Source organism: Pavona decussata, unplaced genomic scaffold (genome assembly GCF_977016875.1).
Source record: "Pavona decussata unplaced genomic scaffold, jaPavDecu1.1 SCAFFOLD_135, whole genome shotgun sequence".
NCBI lineage: Eukaryota > Metazoa > Cnidaria > Anthozoa > Scleractinia > Agariciidae > Pavona > Pavona decussata.
The window spans coordinates 483990-496036 of record NW_028145548.1 but is presented as its reverse complement, the minus strand read 5'-3'; the positions used below and the strand labels follow the sequence as shown (position 1 = coordinate 496036).

At 40.8% G+C, this 12047-nt stretch overlaps 1 protein-coding gene across 5 annotated transcripts in view; it reads right to left on the bottom strand.

The window, feature by feature from the left end:
• Positions 1-3820: 3820 nt before the first annotated feature.
• Positions 3821-12047, bottom strand: part of LOC146467498 (polyribonucleotide nucleotidyltransferase 1, mitochondrial-like) — a 30552-nt gene continuing 22325 nt past the window's right edge. For all 5 annotated transcript variants that reach the window (XM_085125795.1, XM_085125796.1, XM_085125797.1 and 2 more), the window contains 8 exons: positions 11871-11942; positions 11296-11359; positions 10775-10858; positions 10018-10101; positions 8963-9069; positions 6844-6905; positions 5576-5654; positions 3821-4744 (listed from right to left, as the gene is read on the bottom strand). In XM_085125795.1, coding sequence (XP_084981921.1) covers positions 4544-4744; positions 5576-5654; positions 6844-6905; positions 8963-9069; positions 10018-10101; positions 10775-10858; positions 11296-11359; positions 11871-11942 — 753 coding nt within the window. In that variant the 3' untranslated portion in view covers positions 3821-4543. The remainder of the gene's footprint in view (positions 4745-5575; positions 5655-6843; positions 6906-8962; positions 9070-10017; positions 10102-10774; positions 10859-11295; positions 11360-11870; positions 11943-12047) is intronic.

Genomic DNA, 12047 nt, shown 5'->3' with positions numbered 1-12047 from the left:
ATGATGAAACCGCAGCGTGGTTGGACACGGGGGCTCAGGGGACTGTACGCGACATCGCGCGCGCGAGAAAAAATTTGCAACACTGAGTGCATAACATTTTGTGACAGAAAGAGCCACGGAAAAAAGTTGCTTTTCCGTTATAAAAGCGATTGAAGGGTACAGGGCTTGGATTCCCTGGTCAAAAATATTTGGGGAGATACAGGGCAATGTAGAATACCACTACTACTTGGCATAAACCCCGGCGGGGGGGGGGGGGGGGGGGGGGAGGGGACTTCCTCATAAGAGGCTAATGGGGATGTGCCGCTGGATGGGGTCGCATTTTCACGACTGGATTGACTATAATGGGGTTGCATTTTCAATGGAGTTACTAGAATGGGGTCGCACATTTTTGGATTTTTGGGGTAAGAAAATTCTATTACGTAGGGAGTCAAAATGGTCTCGGCTAAAAAAGTCAGAAAGTTGTTGTTTATTAAATGTAACAATCACCTCGCATTACATTCCGTTCTTGAAACCACAACTTCAATAAACCAGTTGCGCAATAGCACAAAACCACCGGTCCAGAACAAAGTAGATGCATACCGGTAAATAGAAAGTGACTTAGTTGGGATCGCTAAAATTACATTTTCCCAAAAGTGACTAAGATGGGGTCTATAACTGGCCACAAAATAGACTATAATGGGGCAAGGGCTCTGAGAGGCCAGCGGCACATACCCAGCAAAACTGAACCCAAGTACCTCCCCCCCCCCCCCCCCCCGGGGCATAACCCTTATGCAAAAATGGCTGACATTTTAACAATACTTTTTTAAGAATAATTTTTATTCTTTCGTCTGAATTCAAATTAGCTCTACTGGTCTCGTTCAAGGTAAAATATTCATTTGATTTTTGAACTCAAGAACGAGGTTTGTAGAGCTAATTTGAATGGGAACAAATGTCAGCCATTTTTGCATAAGGTCTATGGGGTGGTGAATGAAAGATGTAACCTTGCAACATGGAAAGTAGCCTCCCACGCAACCAGAAGTTGAATATTTTCCGTTTTGGAGTGTTTTGACACCATCACGTTTGTAATGCCAAGCAACAGACGTCCAACAAGAGCTTTTCCCTTCCATTGCGAGGAACAAAAACGCGCCAAAAAAGGAATTATTCGACTTCCGGTTGCCGTCCATGGCTCACAAACATCTGTGCTTAAGCTCCCTATTCTTTTTTGGTGGAATGATACAACTACACCAACAATGGCTCCAGGAGAGGCTAGGTGGGACAGATATGCTTTACCTGGATGTGGGAAATTCAGTTTGAATAACAAAACAGGAAACTGTGACTCTAGTCACTCCACACCTTGCAAAAACAAGATCAGGACGAAGAGTAACAACAGGAGGCTGGATATATGAGGGTCCAGTCAGATCTGAGAAAGAGCAGCTTGCAAGAAGTTGTTTTCTTTTCAAAGAAAAGTGGGGTGAATGATAAAAGAATTCATAAATTTGAGCAAAGTGTTGGTTGAATGGTGTGATCACCAACAATGAGTCAAGTGAAGCTTCATGCTGTGAGTATTAAACAGTTGGGTACAAACCACTTTCAGAGCATGCGGTTCTCAACATTTACATTTTACATGCCACTTTCTTCATAAACAAGTGTTTGTAGTCAAGAAAAAAGTAGCTGACATCCACTTTAAATAATTATTAAAAAGTTGTGTGTTTGACTTGAACAGCCAAATGGAAAGGAATTTTAATTGCAGTCATTTCAATGAAAATTGGGATATTAACCTTTAGGTATACCTAAATTAAATTTCTAGGATTTTTTTCTAAAAAAAGACTTCTCTGTTTGACTCCTAAGCAGGTATTTCCAGAATTTTCGGCCGAATAGGTAGTGTAAACGAATTTTCCATAAAATCCCGGAACAACGGACAACTTTTTCCCTTAGCCCGCGCTCCTTCAGTCATCGCTTATGCCGCGATATTGATCACTTCACTGTAAATTTCATCGTCTACTCGACGAAAATAAAGTTGTGAGCCTCATGTTGCAAAAATGTTCATGAAAGCTGGAAACTCTTCGGCTGTTCAAGTGTTCCTGACACGCTGGACAACCAGGCAAATATCCCCAAAGTCTGTCGTGTATTAAATTTTCCATTAACAATCTGGTGGCACTCGATCAAAAATACCATGTTTTCTTCACGTAAGAGAAATCCCACAACTTCACTTTCAATCCACTTTTTTGTTATTTCGGCCATCTCCAGTTAATGCGTTATTTCATTTTTTTCCACGATATTAAAAATATCAGCAAGATCTTATATATCAATCAACCGGCGCTGGATCATTTGGCGGTAGGCCTTGTCTTCTCCGAGCAGCTTTCCTTTCGTTCCAAGCTTTTTTGCACTCCTTATAAGCTTCAAAATACATCCTGCACATGTCTTTGTCATAGTTATTTTCATCTAGACATTTCATAGAAGCCTTTGATTCCTCCATGCAAGGATTTGTCCTTTTATCTGTAAAGCGCCTCAGTCCGTCCGCCATTTTATTTTTCACCGCAGGCCTAGTCCCTCTCGTTTCCAACCATAAAGAGGCTAGCCTGACCTAAGCCTGACCGGGCGTAAGGGATAGATTGCTGTCCCACAGCTTTGCGGCGCCCACAAATCAAAAGCCACGGTCACAGTTGTGCTCGTAACTGCGAAGATCTCCCGGTATCCATTTAATTCAAATATAGGGAGACTACTTTGTAAAAACCCACGGCCCATGAAGCCCGGGGGGGGGGGGGGTACTCCCTTATATGGGCTATATAGGTATGTGCGGCGCCAAAGGGTATGGTTTTTCGGCTGTTTTGGTCATAAATAGGGTATCGCTTTTAGCCATTTTGGTAATAAATAGGGTATAGATTTTTGCACTCTAGTCCTGGGTTCGATTTTTTTTTTTAGAAGAAGCTACTAATCTCGTACCCAGATCTCCCACGGTCAATATTCCCGAACCGACGACTGAGATCGGGGTACGAGATTAAGAAGCTACTTCAGGTCATAAATAGGGTAGGGAAAATCGCAGATTTTGGTCATAAATAGGGTAAGGGTTTTGGGAAGCGGGCCGCACACCCCTACCCAATTTTTTTTGGAGTACCCCCCCCCCCCTGGGCCATGAAGTCCGTGAAGGTTTCTTTGGTCTTCCTCTCAAAGCAATTTTATTCCCGTATGTACTTAAATTATGGGAAATAAACATTCACTCATTCATTTATATATTTCGTTTTCATTGTCATCACTCGTATAGTAAATCACTTGTCACTGGGTATGAGGGTTGAGGGCTCCTATTGATACCCTGAGCTTTATATGAGAAACTCCCAGTTGGCTTGGCAATGGTAAACTACAGCCCAGGTATTGCTGGGGTCACGGGTTCGGATCCCGTTCAACCCTGATTTTGTTTAGGCCTTCATTGTGCAAACCGCGTGAACTGTATAAGAAACTCAAATGGTCATTCCATCTCAGAAGTTCACATAAGCATACAGCTTTTTCAATTGGGTGAGTTTTAATCGAGCAAAATGTGCAATACAAAGTGTTGCAGGAATTTCAAAGCCACGAACCACCGCAACGACACCGAAAGGTACTATGTGAAGCTGTAAATCTGCCGTAATCCGGCTGTAATTTCACTGCTGTCGGTTCGATAGGATGGGAGAAAATACTATGAATATTTCCCTCGGTGATTTCTTTTCTCGAATTACCCATACCACATTGCGTTCTCGTTGCGTATTACAGTAACAGTTTCGGTGTGTAATAATTATTCAGCCCGCAGCTAGATATAGCCAGGTTGGCCTTGGTAAGTCTCAATGAACTCATAACGACAAAAAAAAAATGTTGTAAATTATTTTAATAAACTGTTATTAAAGTAAAATGCTGCAGGTGTCAAATTTTATTTTCTAACAATGCCACAGAATTAGTCATTCTCACAAAAGAACGCAAATTTCTGCGTAAACAATATTTGGATTTTTTTTTATATATATATAACAGCTGACTTTCAGGTCCCTTGAGCGCCACGTGTATCCACATCATCATCATCATCATCATCGTCATCATCATCATCATTAATTAATTGTTTTCCTTTGTTTTTAAGCCCCTCTCAAGATAGCAGAACTCTAGTGGCTCTATTAAGTGACGAATATTTTGTGACAGCTTGTAAACTTGAGTGAACGGCTGGCGTAAGGCTCTGCACAACGGTATCATCGTATGTACGTTAGTATATAAAAACGGACATCAAGGGTCCATGCCTTATTTGAATGAAACTGAAAATATTACCGACTGCGACTCGCACATGTTTGTAATCCACCAGTGTATCGTCCTGGCCTCTGTGTACGGCGTACCCCCAGCCGAAAACTACTTCAGACATTTCACATATTCCTCCATTGCAGTATCTGTTTGCCTGCGCAGGACACCCTTTTTTCTATGATGGATCTTCAAACAAAATCAACACACTCGCGTGTGATGTTCTGCGCGACCACTCGCGCGACTATATTGGGCGGCTTTCTTCTCACCCAAGGAACCGAGAAGGAAACACATCGAGGAATTCTCGCAAATGCATTTATTTGAGGTAAGTGGCGATGAATTCCTCTGGGGACATTTTTTCTACAGTTCCATTTGTTTCCTTCGTTGGAGGCTGCGATGGTTTTGGCAACAAAGCTTTTCTTGAAATCTCATGTCTTCCCGTGTGTTCGTCCCTGCCAAGGTATTTGACGTCTACAGTATCTCCTACTTTCATGTTCAATTCCTTTGCATTATAAACCTGATGAGGGAAGAAATTAAAAGAAAAAGATCATCGAAAATGGCAGTAGAGGATCTAAACTTTTGCACTTGGCCGGGCGCCCGGAGTAACCAAGATTGCACAATAGGCCATTTCTGAGTTGCTGTGAACCTCACTATGAAAGCGAGGAATGAAAACTAATTTTCATAACAAAAACTTTGCACTTAGCCTCACTTTCATAATGAGGTTCAAAGCCACTAGGGAATGTTCTTTTTAAAAAATATATAAAAACGTTGAGTCTCCCGTAAACGGAAACCCTTGGGACCAGAAAAAGTGCCCGCTTAAGAGAGGTGTCCGCTTATAAGAGGTTAAAAATGTATGTAGCTGAGAACATGACCAAGTGCCCGCTTGCGAGAGGTGTCCGCTAGCGGAGGTTCAACTGTATATTTCGATCAGGCGCAGGCTTTGGGGACTGCAAGGCATAAATAGAGTTCTTCATCAAATTACATTATGGATCAGCGGCAGGTGTCGCCTGGAATGACGCAAGGTTATTTTAATGGTGGAGCTACCAATAATATAAGCAAGCAAGGGAGTGGACTCTTAAAACTATTTCAGTCAATCAATCAAGAATTAGCCTACGAGTGGGCCATGTTGTTCTCCAAGATGCCCCTCTTAGCTAGGAAATTCATTAAAGTAGCTATTTACAGCAGGGACCAACTTAAATACCAATGTTTGGTGAGTTTTGTGATTTACCAAAAAAGTTCCAATTTTTTTATCTTTTTTTTTTTTGTTGTTTTTTTGTTTTTGTTTTTGTTTTTTGTTTTTTGGGGGGGAGGGGGGTATTTCCAGTTTTGACAAGCGCTTGTTTCTTACCCTGTTGTGATCCAGCTCCTTAACATGTAGCAGCACACTGGGTGAGTTTGGAAGCAGTTCCACCAACAAGCCATAATCCCTGAGAAGAGGAACGTAATTAATCAAGGGAAAGAACGACACTAAAGTTGCTACATTTGTGGCCCTTGTACGTCGAAAGAAATGTTTGTTCTGCAAAAATATTCCTCATGTTTACTAAATAAGCTTTCTCGTAATTTGGGCCTGTACACATAAAACAGTTTGTCTCTTACAAAATGTCAAAATTTAGCTTGACAAAGAGGCGTTGATGACGCAAACTAACAAAGGAAATTTATGAAAAAAGTTTATTCAGAAATGTTGCTTGTTAGCTACTGATACCTCACTTTCAAGCTAAATGATGCCTACTGTTCAATTCAATCTCGTCGTCTTCTTAATTAATTTCTATCTTTCCGCCATTCTCCATTTATTATTACTTTTCTTTTATGTTTTCTTATTTTTTTCTCCTTTTGTCATCGTATATTATCACTTGTTGTTATTTTACCTATTTCGCCACTGTTGTTCTATTAATGTTTGTAATTCAGCATTAGCCGGGAAAGCACATGCTGCATAAGCCTCATGGCTTCTTTGGGCTTCCTCGCCATTTTTCTCTTTTTCTTTACGATTCTGTAAAATACATTTGGTGGTCTTACAAGAGTCCGCATTGTGACGAAGCATATCGCGAGGTGTTGCCTCATTTGACTTGATTTCTTGGTGATTTATGGACGCGTTAAACTGGGAACAACGCTGAACTCTCAAGGCTCTTTGTAAGTCAAGGTAAAACGAGCTACACAATCACGTAGCCGAGAAAGTAGAGGAATAAGTTCCCTTCAAATCTGTTTGTTTGGCTAATGAACTTCGTCATCCTTTTTGCAAGACATTGGAGCACCACAGGTAGCCCAAGCTCGAAATATGAGCGCTAGTTACGCAACGGTTGAAAAATATAAGGATTTGTATGGGAAATAAACGGTTTATTTTAGAGACTAAAAATATGAACGAATTCTTAAATAAAAATCACCCACTTTATTTCTCTTGTGTATGTTTTGCCTGCTATGTGGTTTTTAGGGCGATTTAGCGCGATTCCAGTGAGTTTTAGTTATTTCGAGCTTGGGCTACCTGTGGGAGCACGAGACACTTTTCTCCAATCGACACCGGCAAACAGTCATTACATGAACAAGGTAAACATACTATTGAAAGCAGAACCACCCTGAAATGCTAAGCTAAAGATCCACTAGACAATTCTGTGACTCACTGACCTCACTTCAACGATATTTGCCGTGTATTTCTCTCCAACCTCAAGGCTCTCTGCCCAATCGTCCTTGATAAAAAAAAAAAAAAAACATATCCACTAATTTATCATATGCGTAAGAAGTGCATCCAAGACTAAAAATCTTGATTTCCTTGTTCAAGCTTTCCAAAGCGTTCAACTGCTACATGTAAAGATATATGAATTTCTAGGAATATTCTGCGTAAAAATTGTGCTTCATTGAAATTTCTGCTTTGATAAGAAGATGAGTTGGTATATCAGCCATTATAACCCATCAAATATTTTCGCTCGCGCGCGATTGGTCTAAACGCCTCACGTGACCGAATATACCCCAGCTAAAACTGGGGAATATCCGATGTTATTATTCCACTATTATGTCATTTCACCAAATAAGGTCAAGAGAACGCGCAAAATATGAGACCGTAATACACTGTAGTGTCCCGGTTTGACCGGTTTACAACAGAGCGAATACGGACGGAAAAGGCAGAAAAAAGGAGCAACAATGTCCGGACTGGACGAAGAATAGTTTTTGAAACGATGCAGACTCGAAAACAAGTTTCACTTGTCATTTATCTTTTCATTTTATCTAATCAAATTAAAGACATTTAACTGGCTTTCTGTGTTGTTTACATCATTCGTACGCGCCATATACCGATGGACAGTTGATGCCGGGTGCATTTGAAAACTGTTACCAAAACAGAGAAGCCAAAATAACAAAATCTTTTTGTAGTGGAATAATAAATCTCTTATTCGATGGTTTTACATATAATACTCGCGGACATTTTGCTCATTGCTCGTATTTTTCCTCGCCCCTTCGGGGCTCGGAAAAATACTACGCAACTCGCAAAATATCCGCGCGTATTATATGTAAAACCATCGAATAAGATATATATATTCCCCAGGTGATATTCCCCAATTTCAAAAACTTCAAGGCGCGTCTTGTTTACAATTAAAATTAATGTCAAGATGGGGGAACGATTTGCTTTTGTGACAGAAGGAGAGATAAACCTGCTAGTCGATAAAGCAGTATCAGAAAACAACATACGCTCTAAACGTTTTTGACGGTAAACTGTTCTTAAACGAAATGTTCAAATACTCAAGCTCGTTGCTATATGTTGCGAAAAATATTTGAAAGATAATAACCACAATAGCCTCCATTTGGCTTTAAAACTAAGTTCAGATATTTGTCCTTGGACATTATCTGTTCCTCGAAGCTCACAGTTTTCCTCGAGCTTCGCTCTCGGAAAACTGTTCACTTCTCGGAACAGATAATGTCCGTGGACAAATATCTGAGCATATTTTCGCGCCAAATGGAGGCTATTGTTTATTTATTATTCAACACATTGTAACACTGCCCAAATATGGTCATGGTGCACTGAATATTTGTCGGCCTTAGTCAACAGATATCCGGCGATATACGTAATTTTGTGTGTCGGGGAGAAAAGTGACAAAATACAGGTCGTCTCCAGCTTTCCGCAATAAAACTGTGCTTTGTTATCAATGTATTGAATAATAAAATAATTATAATGCTAGATCTTGCCAGGCGATATTCCGCTCGATTTCGTGGCAGAAAATAATTTTCTGCCACGAAATCGCGTGAAACAGGAGCCCTGCGTGGAATATCAAATAACAGTCGTCCGATTAGATATCCGTCGTCGGACTTTTTAAAAGAACTTCAACTTTTTGGGTCTTTATTGTTCTAGTCTTATCACAGAATAATAAAATCGAGTAAGCTAGTCAGCGTGCATTTGTTTGCGACATTCATGCTTGGATTACCGCTCGCTGTTTTGCATTTTTTAACAGTAAAGCGTGCGCGCCATAAGAGGCTTAAGCACAGACGTTCGTGAGCCATGGACGGCACCCGGGAGTGGAATGTTGCTTTTTTTGGCGCGTTTTTGCTCCTCACAACGGACGGAAAATGCTCTTGTTGGACGTCTGTGGCTTGACGTTACCAACGTAATGGCGTCAAAACGTTCTAAAAAGGAAAAATTATACTTCCGGTTGCCGTCCGTGGTTCACGAACGTTTGTTCTTGACGTTCTCCCGCGCTTCCGTCACCGCTGTCGATGCTTGGCTAAAGTTTCATGAATCCTACAAAAACCTAATTACCTCTGCGGTCGTAAGTTCACTGATCTTCTTTATTGTTTCCTGAAGACTTTTAGAGTTTGGAGCAAATACTGAGAAGTGCTCTTCCTCAACTCTGCTAATGGTTGTACCTAAAGACAATTCACAAGTAAACATGTTACAAAAGATTTCATTTTTTGACGTGTTTTATAATTAATGAGCTGTGAGAAAACCAAACCAATCGTGAATTTGAATTCAACACAGTTCAAACGGGAACGCTGCCTGCGAAAAAGCTCTGAAGTGAAGTATAGGGCTCGGTCCGGGGGCGCTCCGCTCACCGATTTTTCCCTTCTCCCCAGTGCCTTCGCCCTATACCCCACTTGACAGCCAGTTCACCGGCTAACGGGAACGGAGGTTTTAAACTGAAGCATTACTAGTTCACAAAGGAAAGCAATGGAAATCGCTATCATGAAGGGGCTTAGCCCATTGGGCTTTCTTGCAAGATTTAAAGACAGCTCATTTTTTTACAAATAAAAGAATTCAGCTTTATTATAGCGCCATTTTGGGCGCCCTGTTTGATAATTTAGTGCAATTTAATGTCCAAATACAGGAATTTTTAACTTCAGCAATCCCCCAATGCTACATTCTAAAATAAACCATACGTTTATATCCAAGTAAAGGAAACAGTTTAATCCAATGAAAATCTGGGAACTTAAAGATCTTAAATCTCTCGTCCAGTTCTGCTGGGTCCTGTTTTGTTTGACCCAGCTTTCAAAACGCGTTTCTTTACGTAATTCATTGGTGCAGAGTAAGACGCGCGAGTAAGACGCGCGAGGTAAGAGGGAGATGAATATTCTCCCCTCTCGCGTTTCTCAAGCCACGTCCTAAAGTTTTGCTCTCATAAAGGACTAGCGCTCGAGACATCAGCCTTTTTCATCTCCTTACGCTGGCCAACGTGCTTTGCCAGTCAACTCATTTGACAAAACCAGATATTAGTTTCCATTTCTGCGTCTGCAACAAATGCTAAACGCCCCTGAGTACGCAGCTACGTCATTGTAGGCAACTAAGATCAGAGAAAGTTCAGAGAAGTAAACTCTAACCTGTTTCTTCCTGTAGGTTTCTGATCGTCAATCCTCCAACACCCACCAGCTTTTTGCTTTTTGTATGAGGAACAAATACATTTGCTTGGCGAGGAAAGAAACAAATTCATTGACAACACTGACTAACACAGATCTCACTTGTAAAACTGGCGCAGGAAAAACCACAATCGCCGGTAATAAGGACTATTCAGATACACGTTATTGAGCAATGCTTTCTTCCTATGGTGCTGTTTATTATGTTGTACAAGGTGGTTGCAGCTGGTAGGTCTACGGATGAGATTCTAAAAGAGTAACTATTCAACTGAAAGCTTGTGTAACAGTACTTTCCTGTAGTGCTGTTAATTATGCTGTACAAGGTGGTTTTAAATTTGGAGTCTGTGGATGAAATCCTAAAGTGTGACAGGAGCCCATTACCTGAGTGTGACCATTCAAATGAAAGCTGTTGAGCAATACTTGTCTGTGGTGCTGTTTATTAAGTTATACAACGTGGTTCTAGCTTTTGAATCTGTGGATAAAAACTTAAAGTGTGACCACTCAAATGAAAGCTACTGAGCAGTGCTTTCCTGTCGTACTGTTAATTCTGCTGTACAAGCTGGTTCTAGCTTTTGCGTCTGGAAATTTACTCACTTTAAGGATTTTATACTTAAAAGTGTTACCATTCAAATTAACAGTACTTTCCAAATGCAAAAAACATTCAACGGTTTTTAAGTGATTTTGAGTATGGTCACTCTTGGCGTTGAAATGGTTAAAAAATTACCACAGGCGGGAGTATTTTCTTTAGGCGCTTCTCTGGGCTTGCTCTGACATTCTTCAATAACATCCAAAACTTTCATCCGATCCTCTGCAAATAGACGCGAACAAACAATATTTTTAAATTCCCACTACTAGGAACATAACTCCCTCCGAAAATTAGCCCGTGCAAAAACTAAGTCATCAATACAAACACTCTTGCGATATGACGTCCCTCTGACAGGCAAGAGTTGCAAGCTGTTTTTGTTGTCAACCCCATTTTTGAAAACCGAAATTCCTTTCACCAAACTAACCCACCCCTTTCGTAAATTAGCCCCTAGAAGTCTTTGACACAAAGGATTTAACTTGCTTTTCGTGATCTTCATCGTCGACGGGGAAAAGGTGAAAGAAAAACGAAAAGAAAAATTTAATCATTTGACGAGCTTCGAAGCTCGGAACTTTGAATCTGTAAGGCAATGTGTGTGTACAAGTAAGGCAGCGTTGAACTAACGTCTTCCTTGCCATCCACTCCCTGACAATTGTGCGTACCTGTGGCTTTTTGAACTGCTTCTTCCACTATGTGAAGAGGGAGTCCTGGGATCTTGAAGTCAGCCTGTCAAAAAGATGAAAGTCTGAACCCGAAAATGCAGGAAATTTTCCTTTTCAAGGGAAAAAGTTGTCACGTTTAGTTAGAGCAAGTATACGCAACAATGTTTAGAGAAGTTTTCAATTGAGTATCGAACAAACTCGCGCCACTTTCTCAACCAATGGGAATGGAAACCAAAACCAATCGTACTTTGGCCGCACGCGTTTTCCCGCGCTTGGCGCCAGCTACATGTATTTGCTTCAAATTCTGATTGGCTCGTTGTGTTGTTTACATCTGTTGTGATTGGCCAGAGTAATTACTTTGGTTTTGGTTTTACTTCAAAATGAAGTCAGTGCTTTTACAACCTATCTGCAGTTTCGACTCGAGGGTATCTTGCATCCCAGATTGAATTTAATTTGGAAATGTCGCTATCTGAGGCTGATAAAGCTAAGGGAGCCGAGGAAACGCTAAGAGCAACACGACTGAGAATCTACCAAAATCAAATTCCGGTTTGACCTCATGACGTTGTCAAAGATACCTGCACGGCAGTTATTCCTTCTCTGCTTCCAGCGAGTTTGAAGTCCATATCACCCATAAAATCTTCAATACCCTATGGATCAATAAATTAAAACTAAGATTTCAGGTTATAAACTCCAACTCTAGTTCACAAACATACCACAAGTGCTTGTTATACCCATTCTGAATGCAAGAAACC